We start from the raw sequence: 17,500 nt of genomic DNA, 5'->3' as shown, positions 1-17,500 counted from the left end.
AGCTCCACCCAGTACTTTTGGGATGAGTTGGAGATCCCAAATTGACCATCCAACATCCTCACTTATGTTCTTGTGGCTGACTGCAATCAAACCCTCACAGCAATGTTCCAACATCTAGTGTAAAGCCTTCAAGGAAGAGTAGAGGCTGTTACTGCAACAAAGGAGGACAAACTCACTATTAACACCCTTAGTTTCAGAAGAAACATTAGATGAGAAGGGAGTTTACAGCCATCCATTAAAATGACCACATAAACCGAAACTTCAGGAGGAGGAGGGGAATTTTTTCTGTCGTACAGGATTGATATAACCTTCAGCTGTCGCTACGGAGCATTTTATAGTAGTTAAAAGCCTCTATAATCTTTACAGAAGCTGGAACTCACAGTCCGTAAAACATTACCAGCTCAAACAGGCCTAAAATGCCCAGAGATACTGTTAGAAAAATCTGTAAAACGAACCTGTTCACTCTTTAAAAAGAGGGTTTACGATTTCAAGCTTTTCACAATAAAAGAACCCTTTGTGGTGCCAAATAGAACCTTTTTCAAAATGTTCTATACAGAACCATCTACAGCACATTTTCCATCTATCTGAGGAACCATTTCACTGTGCAAAGAGCCCTTAAATCATGCAAAGCGTTATTTGAGTGTTCATTGGTTCCACATAGAACCATTTTTTTTTACTAAAGAACCCTTGAAGAACCATCTTTTTAAGCATAGAACAGTGTTTTTACCTGTTAAGATTAAAATATGATGTTATTTCTGACTCTTTCTCCTCTGCTGTCTTTCAGAATTCAGATCATTTCACTCTGAACAGCACCGCCCTGGAGGACGGGAAAGGAAAGTGCCCCTATGACCCTGCCAAGGGGCACACTGGTCTCATCGTGGGTGAGTCATATGTATACACACCGATCAGGCATAACATTATGACCACCTCCTTGTTTCTACACTCATTGTCCATTTTATCAGCTCCACTTACTATATAGGTGCACTTTGTAGTTCTACAGTTACAGACTGTAGTCCATCTGTTTCTCTGCATACTTTGTTAGCCCCCTTTTACCCTGTTCTTCAGGGGTCAGGACCCCCATGGACCCTCACAGAGCAGGTACTATTTGGGTCATGGATCATTCTCAGCACTGCAGTAACACTGAAGTGGTGGTGGTGTGTTAGTGTGTGTTGCACTGGTCTGAGTGGATCAGACACAGCAGTGCTGCTGGAGTTTTTAAACACTGTGTCCATTCATTGTCCACTCTATTAGACACTCCTACCTTGTCAGTCCACCTAGTAGATGTAAAGTCAGAGACGATAGCTCATCTGCTGCTGCACAGTTTGTGTTGGTCATCCTCTAGTCCTTCATCAGTGGTCACAGGATGCTGCCCACAGGACGCTGTTGGCGGGATGTTTTTGGTTGGTGGACTATTCTCAGTCCAGCAGTGACACTGAGGTGTTTAAAAACTCCAGCAGCACTGCTGTGTCTGATCCACTCAGACCAGCGCAACACAAACTAACACACCACCACCACATGTTACTGCAGTGCTGAGAATGATCCACCACCCAAATAGTACCTGCTCTGTGAGGGTCCATGGGGGTCCTGACCACTGAAGAACAGGTTAAAAGGGGGCTAACAAAGTATGCAGAGAAACAGATGGACTACAGTCTGTAACTGTAGAACTACAAAGTGCACCTATATAGTAAGTGGAGCTGATAAAATGGACAATAAATGTAGAAACAAGGAGGTGGTCATAATGTTATGCCGGATCAGTGTATGTGTATATATGTTTTCCATATCCTGCCTGTCTAGCGTCTGGTCATTTGCATGCAGTGTACAGTTCTGTGCAAGTCAGAAACAACCCTTCCAGTCAAAAACGTCTGTTAGGTACAAGCTGTTCATTGTTCAGGAGATGTTTCTGCGGAGATTAGAGAAAATGTTCCTCCTAACAACCACCTGGAAAACCTGCTAGACACCAAAACTGCCCCCATCAGATAAACAGCACTTAAAGCTTTCATCTCTGAGAGAGAGGAGAAAATCAAGCTGCTTCAGATCTGAAAACATCCACAGGTGTTTCTGTCCATCCTTCCACTGTGAGAAGACGACTCAGCGCTGTGGGTCTGAAAGGATGTGTAGCTGTCAAGAAGAACCTCACTGAGAAAAGGAGACGGACACATCGAACAAAGAAACTGAACGATGGACTGACCACCCCAGAGTCTAATATTACTGAATGTGTTTGAGATTATTTGGATCATGAGAAACAGAAACTACAAGCGACTTCTAAGACTGAACTTTGGAGGCGTGTCTGCCGATTTCTTTGAGAAGCTGAAAGTGAGTCTCCTGAAAAGAATGGAAGCTGTGCTCAAATAAAAATTAGATTTTATATTTAGTTGTTGAGCTGCTCGTTTTCTGACACTGAAAAATAATAACTTGTGCTTTTTCAGTGTAATTTGAGTAGAAGTTAAATGGATGAAGGGTGGTCTCTTTTGCACCGTACTGTGTGTGTGTGTGTGTGTGTGTGTGTGTGTGTGTGTGTGTGTGTGTATGTGTACATCCTGTTTCCCCTTTTATTATTTATTTATGTTATCTCATAACACACATGCCTGAGAGGATGTATGAGAGTTCTGTGTAATGTATCATTTATATTGGGGCTCTGTGTGTGTGTGTGTGTGTGTGTGTGTGTGTGTGTGTGTGTGTGTGTTCTAACCTCTCCTCTGGTCTGCAGATAAGGAGTTGTACTCTGCCACCCTGAATAACTTCCTGGGCAACGAGCCGGTCATCCTGCGCAATCTTGGACAGCAGCACTACAGCATGAAGAGCGAATACCTACCAGCCTGGCTCAACGGTACAAACACCCATCCTGAACAAAGCCTTGTATCCCTGTTTGTCAGTGTTTACTTTTTTATGTAGTTCAAAAATACCAGCTGACCTTAACAGGGAGTGCGTTTACATGCACTTAATAATCCGATAACCGCAGAAAATCTGATTTTGTCAGTAATCCGAGCAACGCGTTTACATGCACTTGAGTAATCAGACAATGGGGAAACTCCGGGGCTACATGAGTCAGACAGTAATCGGATTTCTGCTTTACAACCAGCCAGAAAACTCACAGAAGAAGACGTGACGTGAACGTAAACTAAAACTCCAACTTCGTGACGCGGCTTTTTTTAAAAAACATCGCGCCACTTTACCTGAAAATATGAACAAACATCAACTAGAAGATGAAGAATATTTAAATCCCTCATTTCGTCAAGCATGTAGTTGGTTTCAGTGTCACTCCAAAAGTGTTTTGGTACGATCTCGCTTGTTTCCGGTACCGCCGTCTGTTTTCACACATGCACAGACTGAGAAATGCGAAAGAAATCAGAGTAAGAGTTCACATGCACGGAGAAATCTGACTACTGAGCTAAAATCCAGCTCTCTTTATCTAACCTTACCTTACTCCGATCTAAGAATTCTTAGTGTGCTGTTCACATGACCATTTGAGTAATCGGATAACTGTAGAAATCCGATTATGATCGGATTATTGAGTGCATGTAAACACACTCATTGTGTGAACGTTATTATATATTGACATAAATACAAATTACATCAATACAACTACTGCAAAAAGTAGACTGGAAGACAGAACCGTGTTGGAGTAACGTATTATAGTCGTTCATGAGGTCGTGATGTATTTCATGTAGTCCATCTGTTTCTCTGCATACTTTGTTAGCCCCCTTTTACCCTGTTCTTCAGTGGTCAGGACCCCCATGGACCCTCACAGAGCAGGTACTATTTGGGTGGTGGGTCATTCTCAGCACTGCAGTAACACTGCCGTGGTGGTGGTGTGTTAGTGTGTGTTGTGCTGGTCTGAGTGGATCAGACACAGCAGTGCTGCTGGAGTTTTTAAACACCTCAGTGTCACTGCTGGACTGAGAATAGTCCACCAACCAAAAATATCCAGCCAACAGCGTCCTGTGGGCAGCGTCCTGTGACCACTGATGAAGGACTAGAGGATGACCAACACAAACTGTGCAGCAGCAGATGAGCTATCGTCTCTGACTTTACATCTACAAAGTGGACTGACGAGGTAGGAGTGTCTGATAGAGTGGACAGTGAGTGGACACAGTGTTTAAAAACTCCAGCAGCACTGCTGTGTCTGATCCACTCAGACCAGCGCAACACACACTAACACACCACCACCACGTCAGTGTTACTGCAGTGCTGAGAATGATCCACCACCCAAATAGTACCTGCTCTGTGAGGGTCCATGGGGGTCATAATGTATGCCTGATTGGTGTATATACTTGTTTACTGTACAGCATTAAGATCAGACAGACAAATATGAAGCATGGCTATTCGGTTCCTGCACAGAGACGTAGGGTATGAATGTTTGATAGTTAATAGCTGATCTGTGGTACAGTGCGTGTGTAACTCAGCCGTATTGAAAAGTGTTAATGGATTAAACACTGAATCAGATCCTTTGACTGAAGCTCCTGTCTGTGTTTCAGTAATAAACTCAGCCGCTCATTGACTCTCTTACCTTCTGTGGAGCAAACCTGGCTCTGCGCCAAAGAGCTGTTGACAAAGATCAAACTGAACAGCTGTTCAACCGTACAACTAGTACACACACACACACACACACACACACATACACACACACACATACACACACACACACACACACACACACACATACACACACACACACACACACACACACACTCATACACACACACACACATACACACACACACACACTCATACACACACACACTCACAAACACACACACACACACACACATACACACACACACACTCGTACACACACACACACACACACACACACACTCATACACACACACACTCTCACACACACACACACACATTCACACACACACACACATACACACACGCACGCACGCACACACACACACACATACACACACAAACACACACACACACACTCACACACACGCACACACACTCACCCACGCACACACTCTCACACACACACACTCTCATACACACTCACACTCACACACACACACTCACACACACACACACTCTCACACACACACTCATACACACACACACTCACAAACACACACACACACACTCACACACACACACACACACTCACAAACACACACACACACTCACACACACACACTCACACTCATACACACGCTCACAAACACACACACACTCACACTCACACACACACACTCACACACACACACACTCACAAACACCCTCACACACACACACACACACACTCTCACACACACACACACACACTCACACACACTCACACTCATACACACGCTCACAAACACACACACACTCACACACACACACACTCACAAACACCCACACACACTCACACACACACACACTCTCACACACACACTCAGACACACACACACACTCACAAACACACACTCACACACACTCACACACTCACAAACACCCACACACACTCACACACACACTCCCACGCGCTGATGATGGACTGTGATGTCCTTCTGCTGACTGAGTGTGATGGAATTATCTGACGGGTGTTTAGTTCACTCTCTAACTTCTTCCTCTGTTTTCTCTTTCTTCTGCACTTTTTCCTTTTCATTTACTTTTTCTTATTTTTCATTCTGTTTTTCTTGTTTTTCATTCTGTTTTTCTTCTTGTTCTTCTTATTCTCATCCTTCTTCTTCTTCTGCTTCCTTTTACGCTTCTTCCTCTTCTTCTTCTCATCCTTCTTTTTCTTCTTTTCCTTCTTTTTCTTTATCTTTTCCTCCTTCATTATCATTATTCTTCTCCTTCTTTTTCTTCTCATCCTTCTTCTCCCTCTTCTTGCTCTTCTTCTTCCTTCTCCTCTCATACCCTTCCTCTGCTTCTTCTTCCTCTTCTTCTTCTTCTTCTTCTTCATATCCTTTTTTCCTTTTTCTTCTCATCCTTCTTCTTTTTCTTCTCATTCGTCTTCTCCTTCTCTTTCTTCTCATCCTTCTTCTTCTTCTTTGTCTTTTTTTCATCCTTCTTCTTTTTCTCATTCTTCTTTCACTTCTTCCTCTTCTTCTTCTTCACATCCTTCCTCTTCTTCCTTTTCTTTTTCTTCTCCTCCTTCTTCTTTTGCTTCTTCATCTTCTTTGTCTTCTTCTTATCCTTCTTCTGTTTTTTTTCTTCTTTTTGTCTTCTTCTTCTTCTTCTCATCATTCTTTTTTTCTCGTCCTGCGTCGTCGTCTTCTTCTCCTTCTTCTTTCCCTTCTTCCGGTGTCTTATTCTTTCTCTCTTCCTTTCAGAGCCGAACTTCGTGGGCTCTGCGCTGGTGAGGGAGAGCAGGAACAGCCGTGAAGGAGACGATGATAAGATTTACTTCTTCTTCAGTGAGAGAGCCGTGGAGCTGGACTGTGACACAGACCTGACTGTAGCTCGAGTAGCACGAGTGTGCAAGGTGAACACACACTCACACAAGCGCATGTTGGTTTTTATACAGTGGCAGGACATGGAGTTACACATATATGTTAGCATCTGTATGTAATAATAATAAAGTATCATATCTAGCTATCAATAGAACTATGTATAGATATTTGTATATCTGTACATTAGGGGTGTAACGATTCTGAAACTGAGACCATAACCAGAACCATGATACACCGCCACCCCCCCCATCCCTGCCCACCCCAACTAGCTGCTGCCAGCTCTCTTTACGTATATCTATCTGAAGTTAAGTTAATCTGCCAAGTTCTTCAGTGTTCTTCTCTTTTAAAGGTTCAAAATTGTTGGTGATTTAATAAAACCCAGAATTTATTCTCCAATTTTTTTCTTATTCACCCTCCAAAAAAAAAACAAAGCCAATGAGGAGTAAACCAAACCGTGGCTCAACTATCAAGGTCTAAACTGAACCGTGGATTTGGAGAATCGTTACATCCCCACTGTACGTCTATATATGTGTATTAGGATGTATTTAAGTTCAGCCAACATAATGAATAGAGTTAATGACTGAGGTGGTGCAGTTTTTCTCTACAGTACGTTATATTCTCTCACTCTTACTGTAATTTAAACTCCATCAGGGTGATTTGGGGGGCACTCGGACGCTGCAGAAGAAGTGGACCACCTTCCAGAAAGCTCGATTAGTCTGTTCCATCCCGGAGCGCCACATTACCTTCAATAACCTGCGGGCCGTCTTCACTCTGCCTGCTGCTGACTGGAGGAGCACCGTGTTCTACGGGGTTTTCCACGCCCAATGGTATCTACACTCCTCCTCTCTCTTTCCTTCCTCTCTTTCTCTCCGTCTCTCCCCCGTCTTTCTCTTTTCTCTTTCTTTCTCTCCTTTTCTTTCTTCTTTCTCTCTCTCTTGCCTCATTTCTTTCTTCTCTTTCTCTCCCTCAGTTCTCTGTTTTCTTCTGTCTTGGTTTCTTCAGATTTTTCTTTGATCTCTCTTTCTCTCTTTCTCGTCTTTTCTTCTGTCTCCCTCCCTCACTTATCTGTTCTTTTTTCTCTATATCGTTCACTTTTCAGTGTTTTGTCTTACTTTTTTCTCTCTTGCTGTCCTTCTTTTCTCTGTTCCTTCCCTTTCCTTCTCCTCCTCCTTTGCTGCTTGCTTTTCTCTGCATCTCCCTCATTTCTCTCTCTTTCTCCCTCTGTTGTCATTCTTTCTCTCTCTCTCTCTCTATATCTCTCCGTCAGTTCTGTTTTCTTCTTTCTTGCTTTGCTCAGTTTTTCCTTTTATCTCTCTTCCTCTCTTCCCTCCTTTCTCTCTTTTTCACCTTTTCTTCTCTCTCTTTTGTCTGTCTTTTCCGTGTTTTGTCTCTCAGTTTTTTCTCTCTTGTTGTCCTTCATTTCTCTGTTCCTTCCCTTTTCTTTTCCTTTTCCTATGCTTTCTTTTTCCATCTCCCTCACTTCTCTGTTCTTTTGTCTTTTTCCTTCTCTCCTCATTCCTTCTCTCTCTCCTCTCTCTAGCTCTACTCCATGCCTTTTCTCCTGCGTGCCAGTCTCGTTTTTCTTTTCCTGTTCCTACTCTGACTCGTTCTATCTCCGCTCCATCTTTCTCTCTTCCCTTCTTCTATCTCCCCCTTTATTCTGTCCCCCACCCCTCCCTCTCTCTCTCTCCCTTCCCCTCTCTATCTACTCCATGCTCTGTCTTTGTCCCTCTCTTGTCATTATTTCTCTCACTTTCTCCCTCTCGTTGTTCTTTCTCTCTCTTTCTTTTCCCTTTGGCTCTACTTCGTGCCTTTGTTCCTTTCTACCTGTCTCATTTTCCTTTTCCTGGTCCGGCTCTCACTCTTTCTTTCTCCCCTTCTTCTCTCTCCCCCTTTATTCTGCCCTCCCCACCCTCTTTCTCTTTCTTTCTCTCTCTGTCCCCCTCTTTCTCTCTCTCCCTCTATCTTTCTAGCTCGACTCCATGCTCTTTCTTTCTCCCTCTCTCATCATTGTTTCTCTCTCTTTCTCTCTCTTGTCGTTCTTTCTCTCTCTCTCTCTCTCTCTCTCTCTCTCTTTCTCTTTCTTATCTCTTTAGCTCTACTTCATGCCTTTGTTCCTTTCTCGTTTCCTTTTCCTGGTCCTGCTCTCGCTCTTTCTCTCTACTTCTTCTCTCTCCCCCTTTATTCTGCCCCCCCCCCTTCTCTCTCTCTCTCTCTCTCTGGTGCAGTTGTGAAAGTCACTCTGTCCTCAGTATTTATAAGAGTGTGACAGTGCCAAACGCCCAGCCGCGCCCTCCTCCCCACTGTAGGAAATGTTGATGTGTAATTATGATCACAAAGACACTCTCAAACTGTAATTCAGCAGCCTGCAATGGCCCAATCATTCACAGCCCCCCACACGCTGTCCCTCCCTCTCTCTCTCTCTCTCTCTCACTCAGTTCAGTTCAGTTCAGTTCTGTAGTGCTTTGTTGGCATGAGTTACATCATTGTCCGATCAGTAAATAAGAAATATACATACAGTACTGTGCAAAAGTCAGATGCCACCCTTCATATATTTAAAATTCTCTCAAAGCAGCCATTAAAGTACATGCTACTCATTTTCAGGAGATATTTCTGAGTAGATTAGATATAAAATAATTCACTTGCGTAATAAAGGGGAAAGTCGCAGGATAAAAACAGGAGTTTTCAAAACTGGAGTTGAAAAAAATGATTAAAAGCTACAGAGAAAATTGGGCTCCTAACAACCACCTGGAAGACCTGGTAGACACCAAAACTGCCCCCATCAGATAAACAGCACTAAGTTAAGTCAAGTCAAAGTTTATTTATATAGCGCTTTTTAAAACAAATGTTGTCACAAAGCAACTTTACAGAAAAATCCGGCTCTGAGCCCCCATGAGCGTCGCTAAGAGTGACAGTGGCAAGAAAAACTCCCTGAAAGCAAGAGGAAGAAACCTTGAGAGGAACCAAGACTCAAAAAGGGAACCCATCCTCGTCTGATCGACATTGGACCGCAAACAATAACAGCAGAGATTTGACCATCAAAAAAAGGAGAAAAGCAGAAGAAGCAAAGTATATGATCAAAAATGCAGCAGTATCATCAGGATGGTCAGTTCATGCAGGTGAGGTTTGCACAACGTTCAACAGCAGAAGCTCCATGGTGGTCAAACTGGTACAGAAGGCAGACGAGCAGTGGGCACCCGGTCAGGGCAGATGAAGCAACAGCATCAGACCACACAGGATGGGCAGTTATTCAGCACAGCAAACTTAAAGCTTTCATTTTTGAGACAGACTATGGGTTTGAAAGGATATTTAGCTGCCAAGAAGCCCTTATTGAGAAAAGAAATGGACAAAAACACCACCCCAGAGTCCAGACCTCAGCATGACTGAATGTGTTTTGGGACTACTTGGATCATGAGGAACCGAACATCAAACCAACTTCTAAGGCTGAACTTTAGAAGTGTGGAAAAACATCCCTGCAGATTTCTTTGGAAAGCTGAAAGTGAGTCTATTGAAAAGAGTGGAAGCTGTAATGAAAGCAAAGCTCTGGGGCTCCCGAGTGGCACAACTGTCTAAGTGTTGGCCCTATTAGGAGATCGCGAGTTCGATCCCTGGTGATGCTACAGCCGTTCTTGGCCGGGAGTCCAAGAGAGCACAATTGGCCTCGCTCTCTCTGGGTGGATGGCCCTCTCTCTGGGTAGGATGGCCCTCTCTCTCCCCCCATCATTCAGCGCGATGCTAGCCTGCGCAGGCGTCTGTTAGCTGACGCAACAGATCTGGCAGTTGGCGCTTTGTGAATTGGATATGACTAAAATTGGCGAGAAAATTGGGGGAAAAATCCAAAAAAGCAAAGCTGTAGAGGCTACTGTGTAATTTTCAGTGAAATATATCTTCTGCTTTTTTTCCAACTGTAATCTCAGTAAAGAAGGATGTTCTCTGACTTTGACACACACACGCACAAACTTCACACTAATCTTCTCTCTCTCTCTCTTTCTCAGGGGGGACGTGGATGTGTCCGCTGTGTGTCAGTACCAGATAGCGGAGGTGAAGAGTGTGTTCGAGGGCCCATATAAGGAGTACCGAGAGTCATCTCAGAGATGGGGGCGATACACGGGCACCGTGCCCAGCCCCCGTCCCGGAGCGGTGAGAGCACAGCCACAGCCAAACCATGACTCAGCACTTCCAGCCAAAAACACAGCCCACAGCATTAGCGCCTGAAATTCAGACCTTAAAGACGAGCATTTTGTGCAAAACCAAATATTCCTCTTAGAGTTTACTGTAGTAAATAAACATTGTTGAAGTTTCAAAACAGACCATTTACAACCCAGTAGAGTCTATATACACACTAACACAGAGTCCTAACAGCAGCGAGTGTTCAGATCTAGTATTCGAGCATCGCCTTTAAGCGATTTCATACAAAAACCACCTTTCAACTCTGGTTCTCCCTGTCTCCTGTGAGTGTAGCTGCAAAAACAGCCTGTTTTTGAATTTCTCGTGGTTGTGACATCACAACAATGAACACATTTGCATATGACCGCCCATTCAGCTTACAGCAATTTAGTCCATCTAGTCACACTGATGCGATATGTGTCGTTCCCCCAGTCTGTAGCAGAGTTACTGGAGTGGAAGATGTGGGAAAACGATTAAACGTTGTGCTGTTCATGGCTGTCAGGATGCAAACTGATCATTGCAGCCTTCGAAGAGATCCATATGTCTGAAATGAGTGGCAGAAGTTTATTTTTTCCCCAAGTTCCTGAGGATTTTAGTCTGAACTAGACAGGTTGTTCCATTGAATTCAGTCTGGAGGCACAATATATTACAGCCAATCAGAACAGAGTTCATTGATATATATATATATATGGCTGTAATATGTTGTGCCTCCAGACTGGATTCAATGGAGCAACCTGTCTACATATATATATATACATATGTATGTGTATATGTATGTGTGTGTATCAGTCTAAAAGATGGAGGTGGGGAAACGGTCATGTACAGTTGAATTATAACTGTTTACATAAACCCACACAAAACCCTAAGTGGATGTTAAGGAAAAATAAAACAACAAAATATGCTGTATGCTATAGCAATTTAAAGTTAGGAAGACAACAGCTGTTCTTTCAGTCAGAGAGATTAAATGAGCCGGAGAGTTTGTGTACAGTTTTTGTTTTGTTTAGTTTTTTAGCCGATATGCAATGTTCTAAACTAATCTGCTGATATACAATTACGCTCTCAGAAAAGATCTGATTACATAGTGTTCTATTACAGAGTTCAGGACAGAGTGCAACTGGAAAACAAATCTCTCGCTCTCCGGTTTCCTTCATTCTCTGTCTTTTCTCACTCGCTCTCCTTTTTTTTTTCCTCCTCCCTGCAGTGCATCACGAACTTTGACCGTGAGAACGGCTATAACAGCTCGCTGCAGCTGCCCGATGCCACGCTGAACTTCGCGAAGAAACACCCTCTGATGGAGACGAGGGCAGAATCGCGCCCCCTGCTGCTCACTAAGGGAATTAACTTCACCCGGCTGGCGGTGGACCGAGTCAGCGCACTAGACCAGAGAGCCTACAGCATGCTGTTCATTGGAACAGGTACTCAGCTGATCTGATGAAGGAAGGATGATACAGGAATGCATGGATGAATGGATGGAAGGATAGATGTAAGGCTGGATGGAAGTATAGATGGTATGGGAGGCATGGATGCAGAGTTGAATACAGGAATGGGTGGAGCGATGGATGGATGCAGAGTTGAATGGAGGGATGGATGAATGGATGGGTAGAAGGATGGATTGAAGGATTGAGAGTTGGATGGATGATGAACACAAGGATTAATTGATGGGTGTACACGAATATGGATGGATAGCTTAATACAGGCTTGGATAGATGGATGGATGGATGGATGGATAGAAGGATGGATACAGGAATGGATGGATAGATACAGGGATTGAGAGTTGGATGGATGATGAACACAAGAATTAATTGATTTCTGGGTGTACACAAGTATGGATGGATGGCTTAATACAGGCTTGGGTGGATGGATGGATGGGTAGGAGGATGGACACAGGAATGGATGGATAGATACAGGGATTGAGAGTTGGATGGATGATGAATACAAGGATTAATTGATTTCTGGGTGTACACAAGTATGGATGGATGGCTTGATACACAGATGGATGGATGGACACAAGTATGGGTGGATGGGTTGATTGAGAGAGATGGATGGATGAACGGATGGATAATTTGATGAGTACATGGATGAATACAGCGATGGATGAAAGAATAGATGATAGACATATGGAAGCCTGGATAGATAGAGGGTTTGATGCAGTAGTGGATGAAAGGATGAACTGATGTAAGTAAATAAACAGATAAGGGGTGGATGCAGACATGATGGGAAAGGAGGGATGGAGATGGATGGAGAGATGTAAAGGTGAATGGAAGGATGGGTGGAGGCATAGAATGATAGAAGGATGCATGGATGGAGGCATGAATAGATGGAACAGTAGATGCACAGATCGATGTATACAAGGATAGAGGGACAGAAGGAAGGATGAATGGATAGACAGATGGAAGGATGACTGGATTGATAGAGGGATGCACGGATGGATAGAGATCATAGGTATCTGGCAGGATGGATGAATGAACAGAGGGAGGGATAAATGGATGGATAGACAGAGGGATGGCAAGGATGGATGGATAGATGTAAGTGGATGAGGAGATGAGGAGAGGGATTGATACGGTTTTATGGGACAGGAGGAATGGATATGGATAGATAGACAAAGGAATGAAAGGATGGATGGATGCACCGATGTATACAAGAATAGATGAAAGTTCAGATGGAAGGTTGATTGGACAGATAGAGAGAAGAATGGATGAGGCAAGGGAGAAGAAATGGACGGATGAGCGAAGACGGCACGAAAGAATGAATCTTAATGAGCTCCGGTCCTCGTGAGCTGCACTGTTTGGTGTGGATTCAGTTCAGTTTCACTGTGAAGCTGAAGAGACTGACTGGTGGCTCCACGCATGAAGAACCAGAGCTGCAAATTCTGCCTTTTCTCATTCAGTAGTTGTTCGATTGGGTAGGAAAAAAAAACGTCGGCTGAAACCTCGTATTAGAAACCCAATCCTTCTCTAAAATTGGAGGCCTGATTCTGATGCCGTGGCTCTGTTTTCCAGGAAAGGTTGTTGCATATAGAAATTGACACCAGGATGAAAGAGTAATACAAAGAGCGGATGGATCCGTATGGGTGAATTTGTGAGCAGTGTTAGTCAGACAGGGTCATATATTATTTGCGGAACCTGGGCTTATTTCAGTGCTTTCCAATCTGCTCCTACAGAAGGATGGATGTATAGATAGCAAAGGTGGGACTATTTCAATATTTCAATCAGTATTGACATAAAACAGTAGCTTAGCTGTAGTATGGTTACAATGCTTACAGTCCAGTGTACATTATACCCAGATGTTAATTGTGCAATTGTGATATTGATAGAAAAATCAATACATGATCAAGCCAAGCCTCTTTTGGAGGTGTGGCACCACCCCTTGAGTATAGTTAGGCCCAGTCCCATTTCACCCTCGCCCCTACCACTTAGGCCTACTCCCCGTTTTGCGCGTTCACGTCTAGAGGTAGGGTGTCCAGATTTTTGTTGAGATAGAGGGGGAGGGTGAAGTGTTAGGGCTACACAGCCCTCCAAACAGAGGTTTTTCAGAGACTCCAAACAGAGTGATATGAGGAAAAAAAGAAAAACTGGCAAGATGGCTGAGAAAGAGACCAAAAAAACACACAAATGTGAGAATTTTCTCTGTTAAAAAATAACAAAAAACATTGTATTATCTTAGTTTAACATCATTTCAGTGTATTATGATCCTTTTCTTCATAAGAAGCATGAAAATCGTTAGTAGTTTGCTGATGTCTCGGTCGCCACCTAGCTAAATTTGCCATTCCACCTTAAATGGTGCAGCAGTTATGTTTACGAATTACTGCACCATTTAAGGTGGAATGGAAAAGTTTGAACAAGAAGCTGCCAAATATCTGACTTCAGCTTCATATCACTGAAGAATTAGGGGTGGGTGATAATAAATAATTGCCCCCCTCTTTGAAGGCATATGATGCCCTGAATGTAACTAAAGCCCAGCAGTGAGGAGCTGAACTTTACCCTCCTCTGCTGTCACTGCAGACTGGCAGGGTCGCCTACAGAGCAGCGCTGGTAGCTGTTAATGAAGTAATGCTCTTTTTATTTGAGGGTCCCATTTCATAGGGAAGATTTCAACCACTACCCCTTTAACTCAGTTCCAAGGGGCAAGGAGACACTCGAAAACAAGGGGTAGAGGTAAAAATAAGAAATGGGATTGGGCCTTAGTGTCTGTCATATTATTTGTTTGTTTATCCTTTTACTACTACTACATTAGTTCTAGTTTCCGCTAGCTACTCTATGGGATTTGCGCCAAGCCAGCGATGGCGAACATGGGTTTAAAGCCACCTGTGGCAGCCCTAGCTTAAACATCGACATTTGACGTTTTTGGTAAACATTAGATTGATATGTTATTTACTTTCTGTGCTGCTGGTTCCCAGTGAACCCAGGGAATATTCAACGAAACTCAGAATGTTATTGGAGGGGTCTGCATTAAAAATTAGTTTTCAATTCAGTGTAAAAAATTACTTCATGGGGTAACAAGTGATTAAACTAGTTTTTTTCAACTTAATAATTTGAATGACACCAATCCTTTAATAAAAGTATTTATTTGATTTGCGTAAACTGTTTAATTTCCCTGTTACTACATGGAGAAATTTTTTACGTTACCATTTTTTTACAGTGTATCAGCCTGTTAGCTGCTGAGCTGGTTAGTCTAGATGAGGGGTCAGCAACACGTGGCTGTTTTACTGCCCTGTTGTGGCTCCACAGCAGAATTAGATTTGTAGGTAAAAATAAAATAATCCTCCTTTGCAGTAAAATAAAGCTCTGCTGATCGTTCAACACAGTTTAACAGTAAATGGTCTTAAACTCTGGAGTTAATGTAGAACTGCTAATTCACCCTTTAACCCTGAAGATCAGCACAGACTGCTGGTCACCATAGCAACACAGACAACAGTCTCGCCCAGCTAGTAGCTAACGAAACGGCAAAGAGAGAGATCTAAGACGGACATTGATAATTTGAAGATGATCAGGCTTATTTACATTTATAATCACTCCAGCTGGTTTCCTGATACGTTTAACCTGCAACGAGAAACTGACAAACACTGAAAAGTCACAAGGCTCAAGTCGCTTCTCATTCACCAGCTTCTCATTCGAATTTTCCCCTTCTACCTTAAATGTTGTGGCGGTTACATTCTGGCGCCTCAGGCACCATTTAAGGTGGAACGGGAAGATTCAAACAAGAAGCTGGCGAATAAGAAGGGACTTCAGCCTCGTAAAAAAATAAAGCGTTGAGACATTTTACAAGAAGCTATTTTACTTTTACGGAAAAGTTTCCTGCCAGAGATGCGAGAAAAGCAGCTATAGCTGAGCTAAAGCTTAAAGCAGAGCAAAGTAAGTCTGTGTTTTCGTTTATATTACATTTTTAGCCTGTACTATTATATCAGCACATACTGAGACATATTTACAGCCAAGATGGTAAAATGGACATAATATGTCGTGACTCCCAAGATGGTTTGATTTTTGTTGAAAGGACAAAATGGCTCTTAACATTTGGGTTGCCGACCCCTGGGCTAGACTGAGTCCAAAAATCGACTTTGTTGCATCGCGTATGTTCAGTATGTTTTCAGGCCATTTACTCTCAATTTGTGAGTGCAAACATATGTGCATTAGTGAGATCCTGCTGGTGTGGGTTCCTGCCAGTTTCCTCTCTTTCAATAATGTAATTTGAATGCTAATAGCTCCCATGTGAGGTGAATCTAAAGCCTGCTGTTCAGGATAACCCTGATTAATCACAGGCGATTCGTCGAGAAGGTAAATTTGTATCAATTTGTAAATCAAGTTTGAGTAATCGTAACAGCCCTTAGGGAATAACTAAAAGGTGGACCACAGGGTTAGTTGAGGTCTAGGGCTGAAAAACACAGGCTTTCTTGATTTCATCTGCTTCTAACTCACATCTTTCTGTATTAGCCCCTTTGTCCTTCCTGGCTTTTCTCCTAAAAGCTAAACAGGTTGGATGGGTGAAAGCAGGCGCTTTATTAAAGCTAATGCTGCGTCTGATTTAGGAGTCTAGAAAATCACTTCTGCCAATTGATTTTGGGGGGAAGGACAGTCGTTTAACTAAAAGCGCTAAAGATGTGTTTGTCCTTGGTCACCTTTCAATCACACACATGCACACACACACACACGCACACGCATCAGGGCCAGCTCTGCTCCATGCCTGACCACAGTTTTGGCTTCAGTCATGTGTGCACACAGACACTCATGCTATAACCTGCCAGGGCCGCCGATGCCTGACTGTGAATAAAGCCTTTTCACTTTAGCATTCAGCGCAGTTTGACTAGCTCAGTGTGGCTGCTGTCACAGCATGACTGATATTGAGTCCCTGGCACACTCTAGGTCTCTCTCTCTGTCTCTCTCTCTCTCTCTCTCTCTCTCGCTCTCTCTCTTTCTCTGTCTCGCTCTCTCACTTTTTGCACTTTTGACATTGAGTCTGACACACTCTACCTCCCTCTCTCTCTCTCTCCCCTCTATCTGTCTCGCTTTCTTTCATTAAGTCCGACACACTCTTCACTTCCTTTCATTTTTTTCCTTCTCTCTCTCTTTCTCTCCTACCTGTCTCTCCCTCTCCACTGACACTGTTTGAACCTCCTTTTTCTTTTTCCTTTCTTTCTTTCTTTCTTTCTTTCTTTCTTTCTTTCATTAAGTCTGACGCACTTCCTTTGTTTTTCTCCCCTTCCATCTCCCTCTCTCTCTCTCTCTCTCCGCTTGACATTGAGTCTGACACACTACCTCTTTTTCACCCTTTCTCTATCTATCTGTCTATCTGTCCTTCTTTCTTTAGGTCTGACACTCTTCAACATCCTCTCTCTCCTCTCTCTTTCTTCTTTGCCTCTTTATTTTTCTCCTCTCTTTCTCTCTCTCTCTCTCTCTCTCACTCACTTTCTCCACTGACATTGAGTCTGACACACTCTACCTCCCTCCCTTACTCTCTTC

The 17,500-nt window shown here is 43.2% G+C and overlaps 1 protein-coding gene across 1 annotated transcript in view; it reads left to right on the top strand.

The window, feature by feature from the left end:
• Positions 1-17,500, top strand: part of sema4c (sema domain, immunoglobulin domain (Ig), transmembrane domain (TM) and short cytoplasmic domain, (semaphorin) 4C) — a 120,467-nt gene that overhangs the window by 87,176 nt on the left and 15,791 nt on the right. Inside the window, exons 6-11 of the mRNA XM_036598422.1 lie at positions 785-881; positions 2,708-2,827; positions 6,261-6,412; positions 7,032-7,207; positions 10,376-10,520; positions 11,749-11,962. Coding sequence (XP_036454315.1) covers positions 785-881; positions 2,708-2,827; positions 6,261-6,412; positions 7,032-7,207; positions 10,376-10,520; positions 11,749-11,962 — 904 coding nt within the window. The remainder of the gene's footprint in view (positions 1-784; positions 882-2,707; positions 2,828-6,260; positions 6,413-7,031; positions 7,208-10,375; positions 10,521-11,748; positions 11,963-17,500) is intronic.

Source organism: Colossoma macropomum, unplaced genomic scaffold (genome assembly GCF_904425465.1).
Source record: "Colossoma macropomum unplaced genomic scaffold, Colossoma_macropomum, whole genome shotgun sequence".
NCBI classification, from domain to species: Eukaryota; Metazoa; Chordata; class Actinopteri; order Characiformes; family Serrasalmidae; genus Colossoma; species Colossoma macropomum.
Note: the sequence above shows the minus strand (reverse complement) of the source record. Positions and strands in the feature narration are given on the sequence as shown.